At 42.1% G+C, this 23,342-nt stretch overlaps 2 protein-coding genes across 2 annotated transcripts; one reads left to right on the top strand and one right to left on the bottom strand.

The window, feature by feature from the left end:
- Positions 1-9,730: 9,730 nt before the first annotated feature.
- LOC127301510 (protein GAMETE EXPRESSED 2) lies at positions 9,731-15,186 on the top strand. Its single transcript, XM_071820265.1, has 15 exons — positions 9,731-10,584; positions 10,685-11,011; positions 11,103-11,345; positions 11,420-11,445; positions 11,525-11,669; positions 11,860-12,186; positions 12,265-12,389; positions 12,702-12,919; positions 13,013-13,240; positions 13,496-13,731; positions 13,892-14,130; positions 14,228-14,384; positions 14,479-14,636; positions 14,764-14,855; positions 14,989-15,186. The coding sequence occupies exons 1-15, from the start codon at positions 9,831-9,833 to the stop codon at positions 15,089-15,091; spliced, it is 3,378 nt and encodes a 1,125-aa protein (XP_071676366.1). The 5' UTR covers positions 9,731-9,830; the 3' UTR covers positions 15,092-15,186.
- A 133-nt stretch (positions 15,187-15,319) lies between these two features.
- On the bottom strand, positions 15,320-23,055 carry LOC127301509 (uncharacterized). Its single transcript, XM_051331767.2, has 13 exons — positions 22,894-23,055; positions 22,622-22,774; positions 22,399-22,535; positions 22,152-22,301; positions 21,729-21,830; positions 20,868-21,032; positions 20,583-20,693; positions 19,691-19,788; positions 19,349-19,472; positions 18,864-18,953; positions 18,350-18,394; positions 16,716-17,036; positions 15,320-15,830 (listed from the first exon to the last, which is right to left on the bottom strand). Exons 1-13 carry the CDS (start codon positions 22,979-22,981, stop codon positions 15,801-15,803), a joined length of 1,614 nt encoding a protein of 537 aa, XP_051187727.1. The 5' UTR covers positions 22,982-23,055; the 3' UTR covers positions 15,320-15,800.
- Positions 23,056-23,342: the final 287 nt, after the last annotated feature.

Genomic DNA, 23,342 nt, shown 5'->3' with positions numbered 1-23,342 from the left:
CCTATGGGCAGGTGCTTGCACCTGGACATAGACTCAAGTTATACTATTCGATAAAGAACTTGACTATATTTCTGGGCGCAGCCCCTCGTTTTATTGACTCCAGGCCGTTGCTATCTATGTTGTTCAGGGATAATGGTAAATGGGGCTGGTTCATCTGACGGATCAGGTACCAGTTAACTGCTCTTGTGGCAATCCCGCAAGAACCTACTTCAAGATCACGTCCCTGGACATGATCTCGGGATACTGGTGTTAACTCGACATGTGCCGCTTAAGGTCTTACCATCTGTCGAGTCCCAGTCATGTTTTATCGGGTACCTAACGCGTCCGTTAGGATTTTTCTTCGTATCTGTTGATATGGAAAAAAGTAGCAAACCGACGTCAGAGACGGTGCCACGCCGCTCAGGACGGACCCGGGGTCTTACCTTCGCAGAGTTTTGCGGCATTCAGAGATTATTAGCGACTTTGGCTCTCTGAGAATATTTTGTCAAGTGCCTTGTTCGGCTAATGCAATGACCCATTTTGCGGGTTCTTCTATTTTTCTCTCGGGCTTGATGAGACAGCCGAATATATTGGTTATTCTATATTGTCGGGTACCTCACCGATGCTCTTGCTCGGAACAATATGACGAGTCAATGGATCCTAAGATTTGTCCACCTTTTTTTTTTTGGGGTTCCTCCTTGATGAAAATTTCGTCGACTTCCTCCTTGAAGAAAATTTCTTCGGGTCCTCCTTGAGGACAATTCTTCGGGTCCTCCTTGAGGATAATTCTTCGGGTCATACCTGAGGATAATTCTTCGGGTCCTCCTTGGGGATAATTCTTCGGGTTCCTCCTTCAGGAAAATTTCGTCGTGTCCTGTTCTTTCTTGAAGACAATTTCGTCGAGTTCTCCCTGTAGACAATTTCATCGTGTTATCTCTTATATACTTTGAAATTTGCTTTCTCCTGCACAAATAAACAAACTTTTTCTATCTTTTCCTTGACTCTCTTTTTCGCATGCGGTGTCAGATGCTCGGATTCGATGATATGTAAAGTAAATTTATGCCTCACAGCCCCCGAGTGTCGTGTGCGGCAAAAGTAAATGATAATCAACTTTATGTAAATTAAAAGGAAACACTCAGCTTATTAGATACGACAGAGTCGATGCGCGATGAAGTCTTCGAGTGCAGCGAAAAAGTTGAGCCGAAGTAGAAACCACCGAATTGCGAAACTGGATGCCACAAAATTGTTGATGAAGAGCTAGCCGAAACCCCGAACACTGCTGGGGTGATGTCATGATTGTTGCTTAGACGCCGTGTCACCGTTGTTACTCGGGGCGAAGTCGTTGTCGAGCCCCCGAGTATTATCCGTGTCGCCGAAAGAAGGCCATTAAGGATGAAATACTGAAGATGAAGTCTGAGATGAAGTACTTGAGATGAATCCATATTAAAGATTACACCATCATATATTGAAGATGAATCCGCCGATATCATAGAGGATGAATCCATTGACCCGAAGAATCCAGTAATAACCATAAAAGATGAATCTGTTGATATCATAGAGGATGAATCCATTGAGCCAGAGAAAATAGTTCCAGTAATAACCATAGAAGATGAATCCATTGACCCGGAAACGCGTCGGGTAATATTGTATAAGTGAACCAATAATAACCCAAAGAAAAACAATCCAGTAATCCAGAGAGAATAAATCCACTGAGCCAAAGAAGATAAATCCACTAAGTCGAAGAAAATAATTCCACTGAGCCGAAGAAAATAATTTCACTGAGCCGGAGAAGATATATCCAGAGCCGAAGAAAAGAAATTCACCAAGTAACCAAGTATATTTGTGGTAACGAAGTAATGGTGCAGCCCCCAGTGTTTGGATGAATTTGTTGTAATAATGCAATGGCGCAGCCCCCGAGTATTCGGGTGTGGTGAAAGTAAATAATAATTAACACTCGGGAAAGGAACACTTAGCTTTTAGGTGTGACGAAGTCGACGTGGAAGTAGGTTGTCCGGCAGACGCAGTCGAAGAAGTAGAAGCAACCGATGCAGCGGAGCCGTACGCCATTTAGCCGAAATTATTCGACAAGGTGGAAGTAGTCGGCATGGACGAGAGAATCGTCGACTTTGCGGCTTGCGAGCCCCCGGGCGAGGCGAGTGCGTGTTGTCGGGTTTACAGCGGACGAGCCCCCGAGCGTGGCGAGTACACGATGTCTCGAAGCTTGTTCTTGATCTGCAGTTACATTACGGTGCAAAAACTACGCGAAAATAAAAGTACGAACCAAAAAATATTTGGCGAAATATTCTTTGCGTAATTGCAAATATAGCACCTGGTCCTCCGTCCTTGTATCTGATGAGCAAAAAATACGCAGGTTCTCAATCCTAACGGATGCACGGCCGGTGAATCTGGTTATCTTTGACCCGATTTTTTTTTGACTATGTTTCCTGTGCTTTCCCGAATCTTCTTTGATCGGTAAATTCTATGGACAAACTGATTCTCCTCGTGGATTGGAGCTTCCACTCCTTTTTTATTTGCAACTTGATCTTGTCGTGAGATAGTAACAATGACCCTTCTTTTTTCCTGTTCAAGAGAACTTCACGCTTTTGTTCTTCCCATGTAGCGCCTTGGTACTTAATCCCTGGATGCCTCTTCTGACCCTTGCACCGATTTGGATAGATGAACGCCGACGGCGCTGGTGGCGATGACAACAACGACCGCCTGCCTTAATCAAATCGGACCCGATTTCTCCGATCTTTTAGCTTTAGAGAAAATTTCCAGCTTGATGACGTGATGTGATCCGTAGGTTGTTGTTGATGATGATGATGATGGATCCCGCCCGGATAACGAAATCCAGTCGCCGCGATTCCCACAGACGGCGCCAATTGACGAGGGATCACCTCGGCAATGCCTACGTGTTGTAGACTTGGGTTTCGGGAAGAGCGATGATGGAGATTCCGGGGTCGAGATTACGCACACGACGTACCCAGCTTCGGGTCCTCTCGGTGGAGGATCCCTACGTGCTGCTAGCAATCCAGTATATGATCATAGATGTGTTTACAGGGTGCCGCCGTAGGCGGAGCTATGTTGTCTCTCTCTTCTCCATATTGGGCCGAGCCAAACCAGGTATACTAATAATGGGTACCCGAAGGGTATACCCATGTCACTCAGGGAGGTAGAGGTCAGAGATATCCCTCTCAAGCAACCTTGCAATTAAGATACAAGAAGTCTCTTGTGTCCCCAACACACCTAATACACTTGTCAGATGTATAGGTGCACTAGTTCGGCGAAGAGATAGTGAAATACAAGTAATATGGATGATTATAAGTAGTAATTGCAATCTGAAATAAAAATGGCAGCAAGCGAACATGTAGCAGAACTTGTTGGAAACGGTGTTTCAATGCTTAGAAACAAGGCCTAGGGATCATACTTTCACTAGTGGACACTCTCAACAATGATCACATAATTGAATAAATAAATGCTACTCTCAAACACTCTCTTGTTGGATAACAAACACCATTCATTGTGTAGTGCTACAAAAGCACACCTCAAGCCGGAGTAAAAAAGCTCCACAACTTCATAAAGGAATCACACACGATGCGCACACCGTCACCATCACACCGTAGAGAGTGACTCCGGAGTTCGTATTAAAGTAACCTCTAAAGTGCATAATAGACAAGAGTAACATCTACATATTCAACTAGATCATAAAGCTCATGATCACACCATGGGAGAGAGAGAGATGAACCACATAGCTACCGGTAGAGCCCTCAGCCTCGGGGGAGAACTACTCCCTCCTCATCATGGGAGACAGCAACGGCGATGAAGATGACGATGGAGTTGATGGAGATGGATTCCGGGGGCACTTCCCCATCCCGGCGGCGTTACCGGAACAGAGACTTCTGTCCCCCGAACTTGGCTTCGCGATGGCGGCGGCTACGTAACTTTTCGTGGAGGAAGACCGATTGCTTTAGGGTTTTCGCATCTGGGAGAATATATAGGCGGAAGGGCGGCCTCGGAGGATCCAGGGGGTGGCCTCCCCACACCTGGGCGCGCCAGGAGGGTGGGCCGCGCCGCCCTATGGGGTGGCCCCCCTGCTGGCCGTCTCCGACTCTTCTTCGATGTTCTGGAACCCTCCGTGGAAAATAGGGCCGTGGGCTTTTGTTTCGTCAAATTCCGAAATATTTCCTGTGTAGGATTTCTGAAACCAAAAACAGCAGAAAACAGGAACTGGCGCTTCGGCATCTTGTTAATAGGTTAGTACCGGAAAATGCATCAAAATGATATAAAGTATGAATAAATCATGTAGGTATTGTCATAAAACAAGCATGGAACATAAGAAATTATAGATACGTTGGAGACGTATCAGGTACCTTCTCCCTGCGAGGAGGAGTCGGATGGGGTTGTCATCGTGGCGACGACGGTGATGGCGACGGCGTGGGGAGGCAGTGGTGGCAACGGCGATGCTTCCTATTGGCACAACGCTAACCCTAGATCGGATTGGTATGTCGGTGGGCATGCGGTAACGCGGTGAACCTCTATATGTTAGCATGTAGTTCTTTGTGCATTTCACATAACGTAATGCTTTCTTTACCATTTTTCAGTGTTTTATACCTGGATTTTATTGATATCTACCGAGTACCCCGGTGATAAAAGCTAAGTCGGGCTTCCAATGGCAAAGCATATGGAACCGCTTTCATTTGATCGAGCTCGTATTGGTTCTTGGGACATTGAAATTTTCCAAAACTGACGCCCTTGACTATAGGGGCGGGTGTGGCATTGCTCTTATGCATATTATATTTAGTTAGAATATTTTCTAAATAAGCCTTTTGCGATAGTCCTAGTACTTCATTTTCCTATCTTGGTAAATTTCTATGCCCAAAACATATGATGCTTCACCAAGATCTTCTCTATTAAAATTTGAGGACAAGAACTTCTTTGTTTCTTATAGTAGACTAACATCACTGCTGGCAAGAAGGATATCATCCACATACAAAATTAGGAAAGTATATTCTCCATTTTTTAAACTTTGCATAAACACAGTTGTCCTCAATATTTTCTTTAAATCCAAATCTCTTAATTGTCTAATTGAACTTTAGATACCACTATCTGGAGGCTTGCTTTAATCCATAAATTGATTTCTTAGGCGGCATTCCATATCTTTCTTGCCCTCCATGATAAAACCGTTGGGTTGTTTCATCTAGCCATTTTCTTCTAAATCCCCGTTTAGAAATGTCATCTTTACATCCATATGATGTAGCTCTAAATCAAAATGTGCAACTAGTGCCATTATGATTCTGAAGGAATTCGTACATGAGACTGGAGAAAATGTCTCATTGTAATCTATTCCTCCTCTTTGTGTAAATCCTTTTGCCACAAGTCGTGCTTTGTACTTTTCTACATTCCCATTAGAATCATATTTGATTTTGTAGACACATTTGCAGCCTACTGTTTTGGCTTATTTAGGAATATTTTTAAGTCCCAAACATCGTTGGCACTCATTGATTTCATTTCGTCTTCCATGGCCTCCACCCATTTTGATGTGTTAGGGTTTCTCATGGCTACTTCATATGAAGTGGGATCACCTTCCATATGAACTATTTATGTATTATAAACTTTATAATCAGTAGAAATGGCTGATTTTCTAGCTCTTATAGACCTTCTGAGGGTCTCATTCTCTGGAGCCTTCTGTTTCTCAACTTGTGGCTCAGCTTCTGGAGGTGGCTGTTGTTGCTCCCCATGTTCAACAAATGGTCCATTTGGCTCCTGGCGGACAGGTTCCAAATTTTCACTCATCGTTGTCATGTGTGGAGTTAGAACAGGCGATTGCACCACAACCGCAGGGATTAGAGCGCACAAGGTAACAGATAAATACTACACAAACATAACTCAGCCGATTACACATATCCCCTTCAACATAGCGAAGAGGCAATGTAAAAGGCACTCAACGGTTGACAAGTTTTATTAGATATTGGTTGTAGTAATGCTATATTACTAATCAAGTTATTAGCAAATAATTATCAACAACATAAAGGTGTAAGTTGTTCTATGATCGAGCTATACAATTTCAAGTCGTCCATAACCGCGGACACGGCTTATCGATAAGATGTACACCCTGCAGGGGTTGCCCAAATGTAACCATACGCATGCTCGAACCCACTTACTACAGGTGGAGTCTCACATCAAGACCGTTCCCAATGCAAGAGAAAGTTTAATGGGAGCCACCCAACTAAGCTACCCGTGACGAAGTTCGGCCGTACTCCGATACGGACCCAGAGGTTTGCGAGGAGGGCTATGCTGGCATGAACAACCTGCTTTCGCTAAACCTGCCGCGAGATGATGTACAGAACATAATATAAACACCCGAAGGCAACAGGAAGTAAATCGTGCATCGTGCATATGGGAAAATAAAACTAAGGTTGTGGCTCCCAATAAACAGACTCGAGGAAAGGTAGTGGGTGATGAGGGTCCCACTCCCCCACGTACGGGTAGAGCGCTCAATCTCGGAACAGATAACAAGAACTCGGGTCCTAGGGGACATTAGCAAGTCAAAGTTCCGATGCTTTCGCAAAGGGCTCACAAGTGCAGGTGCAACAGGTAGTGCGAATTATGGCTCCTGAGTCATCGGATTATGTGCATGCACCCTCTTCTTCTCAAGATCAATTTTCCAAGCTACCATGCTCCCCCTCATCATGTCGTCCTCTAAGAAGACTATGTGTCTCGTTTCTACAAACTTTGTGTATTTATCTGAATAGTAGAAACGATAACCTTTTGACTTTTCAGGATAGCCAATGAAATGGCAACTGACTGTTTTTGTATCTAAATTTGCAATATTTGGACTAAAACTTTGGCCTCAGCAGGGCTCCCCCACACCTTCAGATGACTAGTGTCATTATGATTCTGAAGGAATACTTACATGAGACTGGAGAAAATATCTCATTGTAATCTATTTCTTCTCTTTGTTTAACTCATTTTGCCACAAGTCGTGCTTTGTACTTTTCTGCATTCTCATTGGACTCATATTTGATTTTGTAGACCCATTTGCAGCCTACTGTTTTGACTTCTTTAGGAAATCAAATATGACTAGTGCTATTATGATTCTGAAGGATAGCCAATGAAATGGCAGCTGCCTGTTTTTGTATCTAGCTTTGCAATATTTGGATTAAATAATTTGGCCTCAGCAGGGCTCCCCCACACCTTCAGATGGTTTAGATAAGGTACTCTTCCTGTCCACGGCTCATATGGTATTTTGGGCACCGACTTTCTTGGTACTCTGTTGAGAGTGAACGGTTTTTAACACCTCGATCCACAATCTCAATGGTAGGGTGGAGTAGCTCATCATACTGTGCACCATATCCATAAGAGTACAGTTGCGCCTTTCAGCTACTCCACTTTGCTGAGGTTCGCCCGGCATTGAATACTGGGCTACTATGCCAGTCCCTTGTAAGAACCTTGCAAAAGGTTCAGGGACTTTGCCATATGGAGTATGTCGACCGTAGTACTCCCCTCCATGATGAGACTTTACTATTTTTATTCTTTTATCATGCTGATTTTCAACTTCAGCTTTGAATATTTTAAATTTATCCAGTGCTTCTGTTCTTTCTTTGATTAGATAAATATAACCATATCGGGAGTAATCATCTGTGAATGTTATGAACGAGTCAAAGCCATCCACACTTTTCACAGGAAATGGTTCACAAATGTCGGTGTGAATTATTTCTAGTTATGCGGTGCTTCGATTTGCACTCTTTTTGATTTTCTTTACAAATTTTCCTTTGATGCAATCTATGCATTGTTCTATGTCTTAGAATTCTAATGGAGGGAGAATTTCATTTTTAACGAGTCTTTCTATTCTCCCCCTCGAAATATGGCCTAAACGATATTGCCATAATTTCGATGATTCATCAGTTTTATTTCTTTTATTTTGTTCTTTGTCCGACGCCGATACTTGCTCATTCACATTACACACAGACAACACTTTTTCACGCAGAGATAATAAATAAATCTCATTGTGAAGTAAAGCCACACCCATATAAGCATTATTACACCATATGGCACACTTGCCATGTCCAAAATAACATTCATAACTGTCTTTGTCCAAACGTGAAACGCTAATCAAGTTTCTGTGTAAGGAAGGAACAAATAAAACATCTCTAAGCAGAATAGTGAAACCATTAGCTAATTCCAAGGAGATACCGCCAACAGCTTCAACTTCTTCTTGAACTCCATTCGCGATTTCAATGTATCTTTCGCTTCTTTGCAAAGTCCGCATCGAATGGAATCCATGTAAATAATTTCCAACATGAACAGTTGCACCTGAGTCAATCCACCAAGTAGACTTTGAAAACTGTGTATACAAGGATTCATTTACAAAGGAAACTATCTCGTTACCTCTCTTTGCCATTATAGACTTTAGTCATTTGGGGCAATCTTTATTGTAATGCCCAGTCTTTTTGCAGTGGAGACACTGATCTTTGTCCACTGGAATCTGCTTGTGTTGAGGCTAATACTGCATGTGAGCTTTTACATATGGCTTTGAAGGAGAGCCATTGTTGCTTTGTGTGAAGGTCCTTTTCTTGCTGTCTTTCACATAGTTTAGAGCAGGGACGGAAACAAGGGGGACGAGGGGGGCTTAGCCACCCCTATGATTTGGATTTTATGAAGAACACTACTCACTAGAACTGTAATTTCTTGCTGATTTAGCTTACTATGCCCCCTATGTAGTTTGCAACACCACCCCCCCCCCCCCCCCCCCCCCCCTCAAGGTCGAAAGTTGGCTCCGTCCCTGGTTCAGAGAACCTCCATTTTGTGCTTTGAGTCTATCCTCCTCTTGTACACACATGACTATGGTCTTTTCTATATCCCATTTTCCAGGAGATATGTTGTAGTTGACAACAAAGGTGTCAAAATGTTGAGGCAATGAAGCCATGACTAGGTGGACAAGAAGTGCAGCCTTAAACTTCAGGTCATCATCCATGGGCTTCAACTTTGCAGTCATGTTGCTCATCCTCGGGATGTGCTCTCCAATGCCATGTCCAACTTCAGTGTACTTTTCTGTCACCGGGTGTTTTAGAAGATGTCCATTGGAGTATTGGACGTACATGCGTAGCGTTTGTAAAAGTGTGTCTGCTAACCAAAGTTGTTTTGGGGGTTTTGATTATAGTATTTTATGCATGTTTTTTTGACGAAAAGGCAGTCTAGCCTGCTTTTCATTGATATTAGAAAGAGAGTACAAGATATACGAAGCGAACAAAACGAAGAAGGAAAACTCAGAGTAACAATAAAGCTACACGGGTACAAACGCTAAAAGGCTTGATTTAGTTAGGTTCTCTTGATCTGTGCAGCAAGTCATGCGCCATTTTCTTCGTGCATCCCTCCAGTTTTTGGCCTCTTCAATGATGTTGGCATGAACTCTGTTGAGTGGCACTGCAAAGTTTTGAAATATCCTGCTATTGTGCTCGAGTATATGCATGTTTGGATGTGGTATTTTTGAAATCTCATTCTTAGAAAATTTTCCTACATATGCTTTTCAGGTGAATAGAAATTGACCACCAAAGACAATTACGGATCATTTCATATTGTACGTATATACGTCCCAATAATTTCTCACAAGATAATATAGTCCTTCAAACTTTCTTTTGTAGTTTCGTTGCACGTCCTCTCGCAATCTCGCTTCAATATTTTTTGCGAAATTCATGTGGATCATTCATAGACCATGTTTACAAACTCTTATGCTCTGTTTTCCCAAAGCAGAGAAGCCACGCATATTTGAATCGTACTGCCCCTTTGCAAGGAACACTGCACGTCTGCACCGGCGGTTGCCGCCTTGCAGTTCCACTCCCCACAGGCCATCCATGGCGAACTCCGTCGCGCTCTCGCTCCTCACGCTCGCCCTTCTCCTCCGCGTCGCCCCATCGACGGCGCAGAACCCTCCCATCGCGCGGCGACCGGCGTTCGCCTTCGGCTGGCTGAACGGCAGACAAACCTTCCGCGCCGGCGACACAGCAGTCATCATAATCATGTCCTTCGACCTCCCGGACGCCAACGTCTCGGCCGTCCGGCGCTCGGGCTCCTTCACGCTGACCGTGCGCGGCAAGACCGGCAACAGCACCTACGCCGCCGACGTCCGCGCGCGCCTCGAGGGGGCGCCGCCGTCCTGGACCATCACATTCGTGCCACTCCGGGCCGGGGACTTCGTGGCGGTCCTCGAGGAGGAGCGCTTCGCCATCGGCATCTCCACTCTCTACTACACGGTCGCCGCCAGGGACCTGCACCCGTCCGCCTCCCTGGCCTCCTGGATGTACTTCACCGGCTACGTCGTCGCCGGCTCCAAGGCCTTCGTGTCGGTCGTGCCCAGGGACGCCTTCGGCAACGCCGTCCCGCGTGAAGCCGAAGGCATGCCGCCTGGCGACGGGTACTTCAGGGTGTCGGGATCCTACCTGAACGGGACGGCCGTCGAGTTCTTGGATTTTCAGTACAATGGCTGGACAGCAGACGGGCGCCTCAGCCTCGAGTTCGTGCCCACTCTTGCCGGGGACTTCTTGGTCCAGGTTTATGGGGATAACAGGCCGCTGCGTGATTCGCCATTGTGGCTCACAGTGAAGCCAGGTTAGTCCTCTTAATATCTTATCAACGCTTGATACATCAAAACAAATGCATAATTGTTGTGTATGGATGTCAGTGTGGTTGATTTAACTTCTTGTTGCAGGTCCCATTGACATTGCGAAAAGCACGGCCGACTGGAAGCATGGAACAAACGTGCTGCAGATATTCTCCAAGCTGGAGATCTTCATAAACCAGAAGGATTTGTACGGAAATCTAGTTCCGGAGATCCATCCATTCGACGCTGCCGTGGTGGAAAAGGCCTCAAACCTGTCTGTCCCGGTCGGGGATCTTCGAATCGAAGCGGTCGCCGAGGGAATTCAGGTGCTCTCCTTCAACGTTGGGGAGCCCGGAGAGTTTGTGCTCACGATTCTTGATCTTCAGCTCAAGCAGAATCTCTCCAATATGGCGTACATATATAATGTGTTTGTAGGTATGCTCGTTTGATAAACTTTCTTCTACAAGGATATTTATTGGTTTCATGATCAGTGTTCTGCATGATTCTGATAACTTGAGAATTTTAGGGTATGCCGATGGATCAAACAGCTTTGCCAACGGGTCCGGTACAGCGCAATCTGTTGCCGGTTCGGTGTCATCCTTCATGGTTTTCCTGGAAGATCAGTATCGCGACCCTTCTCCGGTTGAACCCGCAATGTTGCAAGTGCATATTTTGAGTAAAAATGGCACGTCTGTTGTAAACCCAATTATATCACCTGTAAGAGAACCAAACGGTAATTGCTACCAAACCATTTTTCCAAATTTCAAAAGTTAAACTAAAAAGATGATTTAGTGTTGAATTCATGTGCAGAGACAATATCCATGGATGGACGTAATCCTTCAGATTATGGACCTGCTGACCATCAGGAAGCAAGTATCCTATTCTCTCACTGATTCAAGATTGCTTAATACTATTATGGTTTACTGAAATGCACCCTATTATTGATAGATGGTTGCTGGAAACTCAACACTGCAAGCCAGTCATTTTAATGTTTCATATACTCCTGAAATCGCTGGGGAGTACGATATCTGGGTGCTGTGTGGGAACATAGTGTTGAACAATGGAAATCCCTATAATATGACAGTTTCACCAGGTTGGATACATCTCCAAAGTATCATTCAGTAGCTGAGTTGTGCATTCATGTGATAATCCATTAACCGTTCTTTCCAATTTCAGCAGTGTTACCTTAGAGTGTAGCTCACACAGAACCAACTTCTGTATTGTTTTTTGTCTATCTGATGGCGATTGACATCTGACTTTCAAGAACCTTCCCTTTTTCCCAGGTGCAGTTAGCTCATCTATACCAAGTGATCCATTGTTTGAGCCTAGAGTCAAAATATCAGTTAGAAATGAAGTAACTGTTTGGCTCCGTGACTCGTTTATGAACCCAGTGGTATCTCTAGAGCCAAAACTGAGGCTTCATCTAACATCCGCAAATATACCGACCCTGGTGAACACGTCGAGCTTCGCTGCAGAGGAATTTGTCGACAACAAAGATGGATCATATACTACTTATTATGTGGCAAAGTATCTTGGTTCATATAGCTTCTGTACTCAGCTTAACAACACGCAGCTGCCTCCTTGTCCATTTGAAGTCCATGTTCTTGGAGGTAAAGCTTAAGTTGTACAGATGGTATTTATGTTTAAAATGTGACAATGATATGTTAATTGAAGGTATCTCACTGCAGATGACTACTTTTCTCAAGTCAAAAACGATAACATTTCAGTTTGGGAGGATGAATCTGTTAGCTTTGAAGTACTGTCAAATGACTACATTGCAGCAGGACAACCTGAAGGAGTTAACTTATCTTCAGTAAGTTTGTTAAGTAACGTTTTTGCAACTGAATTGTTCAATACTTCTTTTTAAAAAGTTCAATAGTTCTCTCTTTGTTCCCTTTTCACAATTTATTTTTTTGAACATTTCTACTTCCCAATTAAACAAGAAAATTTATGTAGGAAAAATTGGAAAATAAGTACAGTGAGTCAGTGACACAATTAAGAATTTGCAATTTCATTCTGTAATTTTCCTACTACACTAACATTTCAGTTATTTCGTTGTTTCAGTAGTCATTACGCTCTTATTTGATAATTATAAGCATTGTAAATTTGTCCTTTCCTATTGAAGCCACTCCATGGATCAGTTCTAGAGTACGAGCAAAGCTATCGGTACACGCCGTTTGAAGGATTTTTTGGGAATGACTCATTCTCATACACAGTATCTGATCAGCATAGCAACGTTGCAAGTGGCAAAGTGTTCATATCTGTTCTCTGCAGACCACCTCATTTCATCTCTTTACCCAAGCAGTTGCATGTTACTGAAGATATAATTGGCCCAAAATTTGGGTAAGATATATTTTTTTGATTACGTACTTATATATTTTCTAAATATTTTCTTAGGGTTCTAATTTGGTTTTGCCTTTCTTTGTGTTCTGGCAGTGGGTTTCCAGGGATCGAAATAATATATTCCGACACAGCAGAAAACATATCAGTAACAGTGAAGGCACAGTCAGGCAAAGTTCTTCTTGCTCCCATGCCAATGAAACTTCAACAGACATCGGATGATGTAATTTCAATCAGCAGGGGAGCTAGATCTGGCAAAGACATAAATTTACAAGGGATGGTAGAAGCAATAAATGTGGCACTAAAATTTCTTCGGTATATTGGGTATTTCTGAAAAATCTGAATCTCCTAGTACTACCCTCGTACCATAACAGAATGTGGTCAGAGAAAAATATCGTTAGCATTTCCATGGATAATAAATTATAGTTTCATAATTTTGTAATATTTTACGAGCATATTCATACAAAAATAATGACCAAAATTCCATATACAAGACTGTGCCCATGTCTAATTAAAAGAACGTCAGGTATTTTAGAAGGCCTGATACAGGAAGAGAATTAATTATGTAATCATGTGCAGAAATGAAGACTTCTATGGAGAAGATGTTATAATGCTATCTGCCAAGAACAGAAACGGTATAGAACATACTAAGTTACATATATTTGTTCAGCCAATCAACGACCCTCCGGTTATACTAGCACCAAAATCAATTTTGCTGGGTGGGAAAGAATCGAGAGAAGGATATCAAATCTTTGACAAACAGAGAGATCCATTCGAGTTTTCAATTGTTGAACCGGATCTTCGTCATTATCCAGGTACTTTGTCTTACTCTTTTGGTATGAAACCATGAATGTAAAATGGGCTGTATCATGCTTAATTAGTTTGAGATGTAAGATGACGTTTCCTGGTAGTACATTAGATTTGCTATTTCCTTAACAGAGATTTAAGGTAACTCTTTTTACTCTAATTTTTCAGGGAACAAGTCCCACCTTCTGCTAGTGCTCTCCTTGGAAGTTCTTGAAGGAACCTTGGTGATGACATTGCCAGCCGGCATTGTCGCCACTGCCGAGCTGAAGGCTGATGGCAATAACCATTGGCAGTCTCTTCAGGCCTACGTGGCCATTGCCCATCACTTTGTCCTGAGGGGAACTGGCATCAGGTTCCACGGGAATGTTTCTGACTGCAACAATGCAATGCAGCGGTTGTTTTACCAAGTACATGTTCCTTGATCAAATTTTCTCGGTCGTCTAATTAGCTGATTACCTGAAATCTATACATGATAAACTCCCCTGACATTTGTTTCTCTTGCAGGGTGCTAGCCATGAGACAAGGTTATTTATTACTGTAAACGACCTTGGAAACTATGGATGCTACCCAGATTGTTCAGAGATGATGTCAACGCCACTCTCGACGGCGAAGACTGTTCGACTAGTCAAAACAAAACCTATGAACTCAAGAAGAGCCATCTGTACGTACCAATGCCATGTTCTCTATTTGCTTGGCAACAGGCTCATAATTTCTATGTAACTTATCTCAGTATTTTCTGCGACAAATATTTTCAGTGGTCGGATCAGCAATAGCAATCGAGATCTTAGCAATGCTATGCCTTGGTGGGGTTCTCCTGTATTTCCTCGTGAAATGCATGAGTCAACTGAAAGGAAAGCAAAGAGATCCTGTCAACAATGAAGTGCGCACCGCGGAACAAACTACATCTCGTCAAGTGAGTATATTTCTGCTTGGAACTATCATCAGGCAAGTGGCAAGTGGGATCCACGAAATAAACCTTTTGAGCTTTTTCATCTACAAACTCTGATATTATTTTGCTCATGCTCTTCTACGACACAAAGATGAGTCGGTCGCCCTCAGATGATGCTGGATATAGCTCTGCTCCTGCTGCTGTGCTATCCTTAGGTGGAAACAGATCAAGTTGTCGGCAGCGGTAAGCAATGTTGATTTGGCTTCATATTCAGAAACTAGTGATGTTCAATTCAGCGAAGTTCATAGTGTTAGTGTTGCAACTCAGCATAGATGACAAAAAATCGGTCTAATTGCTATTCGTTTTGGATATTCAGTTCTTGCAGGTCATGCAAGCAGGAACTGGAACTGCAGCCTTTGTCCGGGATCAGAATTAATGTTGATCAAGACGCTCACCTTGCATTAGACAAGGACAAGTAGTAATTCCTTCATAATCTACAAATGTAACAAAACGAGCAGAACCATGTAATCCAAATTTTCTTCTGTTAGGGACTTCCTGAATCTTGCTTGTTGAATCATTCGTCCGACACAAAGAGATTTAGTTTGACGGTAGTTACATATAATGCAGACAAAAGAACTGTCAGTAACATATATATGAACAGATCCAACTTAAATAATAATAATAATAATAATAATAATAATAATAATAATAATAACTTGACATTTGGCTTAAACTACCATCAATATATGATCCAATTTGGTGTCCGATGACATTTCACCCATACCTGTTCAAATATTGGCAACTACATTATGTGGATTGGAGAATAGATTGCTTAACACTGGAAGATTTCCTTCACTTGCTGTTGGCAAAGATCACTTCCTGTGATCATTATTGGCAACTATTACAGATAGCTGTTGAGTTTTCTGGATGTCTTGAGAAACAACAACAGGGATATACAGAAGAATGGCGTACTCATGTGGACAGTGATTCTCCCATAAGTCACGATAGGAACATCTTGCTGACTTGCTACCTCGCCTATTTGGCTGGGTACATCATGTGCTGGTTTCTCCAAAGCCTAACCAAGTTGCAGTGGCAGCACCGAACCAGCACGGAATCCCGTAGTCAGAGGAACTATGATGGGTATTACACCATACCGCATGGTTCTCCGTAAGAAATGGATAGAATGAACTACGAACCATTGAACAAACTCGCCGGGACCTACAACATGGAATGTTTAAGATATCATTTTATTTTAGAAACATTATTCAAAAAATATTTGACTTTCCAATTTTAACTATTGCAGATATTCACTTTACAACCATGAATTTTGAAAATGGAAACCTTAATCAGAATCGGGTTCACTTTCCCCCCTCTTTGGCCATATCCCAAGCGGTTTGTGCTGAGACAACATGGGGCATCAACTTTTATGCGCCCATGTCAGCAACTTAATTTAAAGTATAGAAAAATCAAGAAATTGAAAAAGATAATTATAACTTGGGGATTTGGGAATATTTTCACACAGCATATTAAAAACATTAAGCTACACATAATATGTGGACTGTTGATTCTGCTTGTTTAAATCGAGTTAAAACTATCTTTGCTTATTAAGAGTTTCAGATCTTGTCCCCAGAAATTCTGATTATTTATATTTTATTCTGCCTTTCCTAAACAAATTAAGCTTCTAAAATGGCAGGTGCGGATGTTTATGTCATGCCACGCGTCTCCCTGTGAGAACAAAACTGCTTGGGATAGGCCAAGGGGGTAAAACTGACTAAAGAGTTCAAGTTTAAAAACAAGAGGTTTCAGAGTTGAAGGTTGAAAACGGACTGGTTTCTTATTCAAAATACAACTAAAATGTAACTGCCCTAAGGTAAGAATCAAGTCAGTTATCCGTATGGAAGAATCAGCTAACAAATTAAGTGTTCAGTTTCATGGAAATGCCTGGAGTGTTTCCCTGCAAATAGGAAAGTTGAATTTTGTTTCTTAAGCAGTAGAAAGCGAAGAAATAGAAATCTATCATATCTTGGTGTTCCCTGTAATAAAGAGTTAGTGAAATAAGCTGAACAGGTAGATCTAAATACCACAAGTAAGAATTTGAGCTACCTTCGCATTATGTGGCATGATCTTTATGTCATGAGGTGGATGAAGCCATGATTCAGGGGCATGTGACAAGAAGTTCTCGAGCTTGCTGGTGTAGATATCTGCATATTGATGAATGTGATAGGCAAATGATGATTCCTTTCCTGTGTCTGTAAGGAATGTTGCACCAAAGGAGCTATTAAACAGACTTCGCATCCCAGATCGACATTGATGCCTTTCTGCATTCAACTCATCAAGCAATGCTCTGTAAACCTGGCCTTTCTCAGTGCTAACAACAGTTGCATGAACTTTCCCAAGTAGATCATGTATTATACTTAATTTTGCCTGCAGTGTAGGAAATAATTCAGGTAATTTTATAAAGCATCCATGTGGATGGAAAGTCATGGACAAACATGATGCATATTCAATCAAACCATGCAAAATGAATTAAAAACATCAATGCCTATGTGACGGAGCAATTTGTAGTGCAACTGGCAGTCCCCGTATTATTGCAGGGTTTTTTTAATCCGTATTACTTCAGTTTTTTTCAGTTGAATGGCTTACAAGTTTCTTTTTCCAATCCAGCTAGGAATTGTACTAACTATTAACCCTTCAAAATAATATTTACAGCAGTTGTGATGAATCTTTCATCGGTGTAGGTACCACATCGAGAAGAGCCGGGCGGCACAGGCAAGGTTGAAGAGGACAGATCTTAGGAGAAAGAGAAGACCAAGAAATGCGGAGAAACTTCAGGCGAGAGATATCCTATTCTTTTTTCGAGGAAACGCAAAAAGGCTTTGTGTTTCATTTCAATCTATTAATGTCACGATTGTAATCAAGGTTTAAAATAGCACGCTATTTCTCCGCTAATAGCGCGCTAGCATATCTAGAGGGTCCACGCTAAATTTTAGTAATTTTGCTCGCTGTGGCGCTATTTGCGAAATAGCAGGTTATATCGCGCTAAAACTTCATAGCGTTAGCGCGCTATTTTTTGAGGCAAGTTGCTTTCACTTTTTCGTGGTGATGAACTACAACTGTTGGTTCCACTTCTAAATCAGAAGATAATATCGCTAATGCTAATAATTTTTAATAAATAATTTATACTATGTTGTTGCCTTGTGAAATGCTGATGTTAGTCTTCTAAAATATTTGAGATCTATTTTTATATGTGGTTATATGTATGTATGATTCAGTCACTTTTGGACTATATATCCATTCGTTCTAGTAAAACTATTTATTTTTAGGCTATATTTAGTATTATTTTGAAAAAGCTATTTCAAATATACCACGCTATTAGCATGATATAGCGTCCATAGCGTTTGAAGGAGGCTGCCGCTATTTCATTTAGCACGCTATTTTAAACCTTGATTGTAATAGGTCTCTGTATAAAGAGGGTTCTCCTATGGGATCAATCTATTAATAACCTTCGTAACTAATGCATACCAACTAATCTTCCTAACTAATGCATACCAACTAATGAGATAAGATGCCATTTAATAAAGTATAACTTGATTACTAAGTTGATGTTGCCGCTGACCCGAGAAGCTGAGGGTGATTCCCGTGGTGCACAGCAGCTAGGCTAGCTTGCACATAAAAGCAGTCATACAGTGCAAACAGAAAACTGAGTTGCATATTCTAGAGGCATATGATATACAAACCTGCTGGAACCGGTAGTTGTCGCTGTTCTGGATTCCTATTTCATCCTGAAATGAAAAGGAGCATATTATTGTAACATAGTACAAAATACAGTTACACATTTTGCATGATTAAGCAATGGGAAACTATTATGATTTAAAAGAAGTAATGGGAAACTATCAGAATCAGTCAGGAGAAATCTAGAAGTGAATCAATCAGATCTGACTTTTTAAAGAGCACAAAGTTATTCATGTCATCTAATAGCTTACCCCACATGTTCAAGATCAAGGTGACATACGAGGTTACTAGTTTGAAAATTTCAATATTTTGATTCCTTTATTCTCATATAGTTTGGTTAGCGTATCTGATATATTGTATAAATATTTTAATCTCAGTACAAGCTGGACCAAGACAACCTAAGAAGGCCTTAATATGTTAAATTGGTGACAATAGATTGTGCTGTTTGCGTATCATAATCACACACTAAATTCTGGCTTATGCAGAAAATCTCAAGTAAAAAAAAAGAGAACCACCGACCTCCAGTTCGCGAATTACAGCAGCTGTGCGCCAGCCAGCTTTGGAAGGCCCTCTCAAGTCGCTTAAAAGATGATCACCAAAGTATATCACCTAAGACAAGGCAAAATAATAATTGAGATGATATATTTAGAATTTAAATGGACAGCATCCAAACATCAGTATTAAGGAGACATGTGTTGGTGCGTGAATGAAGACCAGACCAGGTTATCAATGGTAGGACAAGGTTATCGCATTACCCTATTAGATTAAGCACAAAACATAGTCAACAGACCAAAAAAGTAGCAGATTAGGCTAAAGATCATGACAGCTTCTTCTATGTAGAACAAAAATCAACTACCGCTTGACATGTGCAAATGTATGTGAAAAGCATTGTATTGATTCAACAAAAAAAGGTCACTCTAGACAGAAATGTCTAAGCTGAGTGAACATATATAAGTATATAACAACAATGATACTTTTTGGGGTTCAAACTTTTAAGCACCAACCTCTGGACCTCTCCACTTTGTTATCTGCAGAAATGACTTTAAGCAGCCATGGTAATAGACTTCACTTGGCAAAAACTTGTCAACTGCAGTAAAAGCTAAGGTGTCCTTTTCAGTGTCATATACCCTACAGGTAACCAGTAAAATAATTAGGAATCAAGAAACAGAGTAAACATGATTGTGCAGAACATTTAGGAATTGGAAGCAATATAAGTTGACATGCGCCTGCAGTCACTTAGGCCTACTTTCAATATTCAATTTACATGGATGATGGATGCGGTAGTTCAAAAGGCAAGCAAACACACACACCACCATTTTGCTAAGAAGGATTCAAATAATATTAACCTGAATGGGTGGTCGGAATTGTAGAAAGTTGGTTTATTTGCCTGAGCAATCACAACATCAAAAAGCTCCCTCCAGGAATTGCCATCAAAATGCTGGTCCTGCTCAACCAAAAACTGAACAAGTAAAAATGTGGTTGGACAAAAAGAATGACCTTTGAGAAACAAATTGCCATAGCATGACTCCTCATATTTAGAACTACTGTCTTCGTGAAGAAATTAATAGAACGACACAAGAAAAACACTACAATTATGATGTTTGTGCAACCTAAAAAAGCATAGTTGTGTCCTCCATACTAGTAAAAGAAAATCTGGAAACAAATGAAGACTATGCATGCAAAATATTTGCATTGTGTTCATAAGAATAAGGGCCAAGGGCTCAAGGTGGTATAAAAACTATATAGACTGCACTCTTCCCCTTGTGTGATGGTAACAAAATATTCCATACATCAAATTATGATTTTTTTTTAATTGAACATCCTCTTCCCCTTGTGTGATAGTAATGGTAATAAAATATTGCATATACTACCGCCGTTTCAAAGAATAAGGCGCATGCGTATTCCAAGACGAACTTTGACCATAAAATTTGAGCAACAAAATCTTGATTATATTCTTGATTATACAATCTTTATATATTCGAAGTAATTCTTGGTCAAACAAAAAGCACGAAAAAGGAGGGCGTCTTATTCTTTGAAACGGAGGGAGTATCAAATTATCGATTAGAATTTCAGCCCCCCAAAAAAATTGATTCGGAAGTTTATGTTAGACCTGTTAAATGCAAGCACTACTGTATGCTATGATGGGCGAAGCCAAAATATATATCGGAATACTTTTGCGCTTTTAATCCTAAACTATGTACAGGAAAAACACAAAACAATTTGAATATAGATAGGTACCTCTAGCAAGTAACTCATCCCTCCATCTACAAAGTAGAAAGGTGAGTTGGTTAGAAGAAACAGTTTTTTTCCCTTCTCGCGTAGCGTCTTTAAGAAACGGAACACCTGACTCTGCAAGAGACAAATAAGTTGAGGTAATCATTTTAGAGTCGCATTGGTAAGAATAAAAGCACATGGCACCACAGAGGAATGCCAGAAGATGAGAAACATTATCAGGTTAAAGCATTTCCAATAATTCAATATGCAAGTATTCCAACATAGGAATAAGAGAGCAGTAATGCTTACATTTTTTATCAGAAATTTCTGTGGCTCGGCAAGAACTTTCCTGTGAACTAAACCACTTCTGTGGACATGCTGAATCGCTTTGTTCACGTCCTCGTATATGTAAGGGGCATCAAACTCTAGCTTGGCATCTACAAAGTGCTGAACAATATCTGCAATGAGGCATGCCTGTGAAGAAACGATTGTGTTCTTATTGTCAGAAACAGTTGGTGAAAAGGCCAGTGCACTTGTGCTAGAGTACATAATATGAATATCATAATGATCCAGTAAGCAATACATAATATTGCTATAAATTGAGTGAACGATACTTCTCACTGTTCTATGCCATGCATGTATACAGCATAGGGCAGATATGCACAATTATCATCCCAACTAGAATTATTTAACACACACAGAATGTGCACAAAAATCGAACAGATAAAATATCTATCATCTATACAGAAAGCATTAACTACATGGGAGATATCGTATATGTGCTACTTAGTCCAGATATATGCATTGACTACTGACTACTGATAGTGCTTTACTGCTTCAAAAGTAAGTAATCCCTCCGTTCACTAATGTAAGACCTTTTAGCTTTTTTGCTAAATGCATGTATCTAGACATGTTTTAGTGTGTAGTGTCACTCATTTTGATCCGTATCTAGTCCATTTTTCAAGTATCTAAAAGGTCTTACATTAGTGAAACGGAGGGATTAACAAATACTCCCTCTGTTCATGTTTAATCCACGCAACATCTGTACACACGTAAGCTATTCCATGTGCAGCACTCAGGTCGATTTATTACAAACGGAGGGAGTACATGTGATATGAAAGAAGGGAACAAAGTAAACACGAGCGAACGCAGGGATCATTTCAATAATACCTCACTAAAACAGAAGACATCCATGAGCCCAACAAGCTGACGAACTTGATCCCTTCCGATATGTCTTGTGCCGTATAGTTCTTTTATCTCAGTCGGACTTAGCTGATCAACAAACAGCCATGTAAGCTTTTTTTCACGAGAATCCCCATTAGCAGCAGGACAAACTAATATCGCCAAGAGACATTGTTCATTTGTGTGCATTTAACTTGCAAATTGGTAAAAAATGACTAGTGGTGGAGAATCCTATTCTTGATATTGTGGTAGCGCCATTAAAAATCCAGTATACCCAGTGTCCAGAGCGTGAATCCAACAGTCCGATCAGTGCAAGGAAACCAATGACATATATGGCATAATCACATTAGTGGGAACCTGCAACATTTTGCATATGAGTACTACCCAAAGAAAAAGTAGTGAAGACCTCACCTTTCGCCGCCCAAAGAAGCAACCGTCAGGTTCAATAGAACCAAAGAAGTCAAGCTTGACAAGGCAGCCTTTTAGTTTGTCATAGTAAAGGCCCCTAACAGGAAATCTGCGGTCATACTCGTACTGCAAGCAGCTCTCCGGATACTTGAACTGCACAGGACATGAGCACCAGTCACAAGCAATTCATCGATCAGGCAACGCAGCAAGTAGGGAGGGAGAATGAAGAGGCGGGCGGGAACGGGCAAACCTCGTCGACCAAGTGCTTCTTGGCGAGGTCGTAGATCAGGCACTGCAGGTGGTCGGAGTAGTGCGAGAGCGTGTAGTCGTAGTCGAAGCCGTAGACTTGCAGGTCGTCCAGTTTGACGTTCTTGTTGACGTAAATCCCTGAAACCCGTGAACCCCAGCCCCGGCAAATTCAGTGACCATTTTTAGACACTCCAAAGCAACAGAGGAGGAGCGAACAGGCAGACCTTGCGGGTCCATCTTGGGCATGTCCTTCATGGCGGCGGGGATGCTGAGGTAGTTGCGCTTGGCGTCCTCGAACTCGCGGCGGATGCGCTCGATCTCGTCCTCGTCGGCGCCGGACCCCAGCGTCGTGGAGAGCGTGCACATGCCTCGGAGACCTGGAAACGAGAAGGGAACCCAAGTCACGAAGCGGTGGGTTGTTAAGCCTCAGCTCCCACTGCAGCATTACGTCGAACGGCTTGGCTGCAAGAACCCAGTGAGGGACGGACTGGCTGACCTCTGCTGTGCCGCGGCGCAGTCCTGGAAAGCGCCGGAGAGGAGAGGCAGCACGAGGCGAGACGGCGGATGCGCGCGGCCGCCGCCATCGAGGTCGGTGGGCCGCTCGATCGGTCGCCGGAGAGAAGGAGCCAATAGCGCGGGAGACGGCTGGTTTTCCTAGTGGAGGGTGGAGTGTGACGCAAGGTGCAGGTGCCGCTGACGTGTGGGCCCGGTATCACGGACCTTTGTTGCGACTTGCGAGCGACCGAGGGTCACGTGGCAGACACGTGGGCAGGGGGCTTTTTCCGGTGCTGCCCAAAGCCCGAACGTGAAACTGAAAAGTACAAACGGTCCCTTCGGAGACATCCGATAAAAAAAAAGAAGTACAAACGAGAAAGTGTCCTTCCTGTCCAAGCGCATGCAGCCCAGCAGCTACAGAATATTGGTACAGGACATTGCTACAGTGCA

This window comes from Lolium perenne, chromosome 5 (genome assembly GCF_019359855.2).
Source record: "Lolium perenne isolate Kyuss_39 chromosome 5, Kyuss_2.0, whole genome shotgun sequence".
Taxonomy (NCBI): Eukaryota; Viridiplantae; Streptophyta; class Magnoliopsida; order Poales; family Poaceae; genus Lolium; species Lolium perenne.
Note: the sequence above shows the minus strand (reverse complement) of the source record. Positions and strands in the feature narration are given on the sequence as shown.

Excerpts from the sequence above, each read along its gene's own strand:
- LOC127301510 (XM_071820265.1), top strand. The coding sequence starts at position 9,831 with ATGGCGAACTCCGTCGCGCTCTCGCTCCTCACGCTCGCCCTTCTCCTC. Across the intron at positions 10,585-10,684 it reads GTGGCTCACAGTGAAGCCAG|GTCCCATTGACATTGCGAAA; the intron begins GTTAGTCCTCTT and ends TTCTTGTTGCAG. Across the intron at positions 12,390-12,701 it reads AAGGAGTTAACTTATCTTCA|CCACTCCATGGATCAGTTCT; the intron begins GTAAGTTTGTTA and ends TTCCTATTGAAG.
- LOC127301509 (XM_051331767.2), bottom strand. The coding sequence starts at position 22,981 with ATGGCGGCGGCCGCGCGCATCCGCCGTCTCGCCTCGTGCTGCCTCTCC. Across the intron at positions 22,775-22,893 it reads TGCGCCGCGGCACAGCAGAG|GTCTCCGAGGCATGTGCACG; the intron begins GTCAGCCAGTCC and ends TCTCGTTTCCAG. Across the intron at positions 21,831-22,151 it reads GCTTCTTTGGGCGGCGAAAG|CTAAGTCCGACTGAGATAAA; the intron begins GTGAGGTCTTCA and ends TTTGTTGATCAG.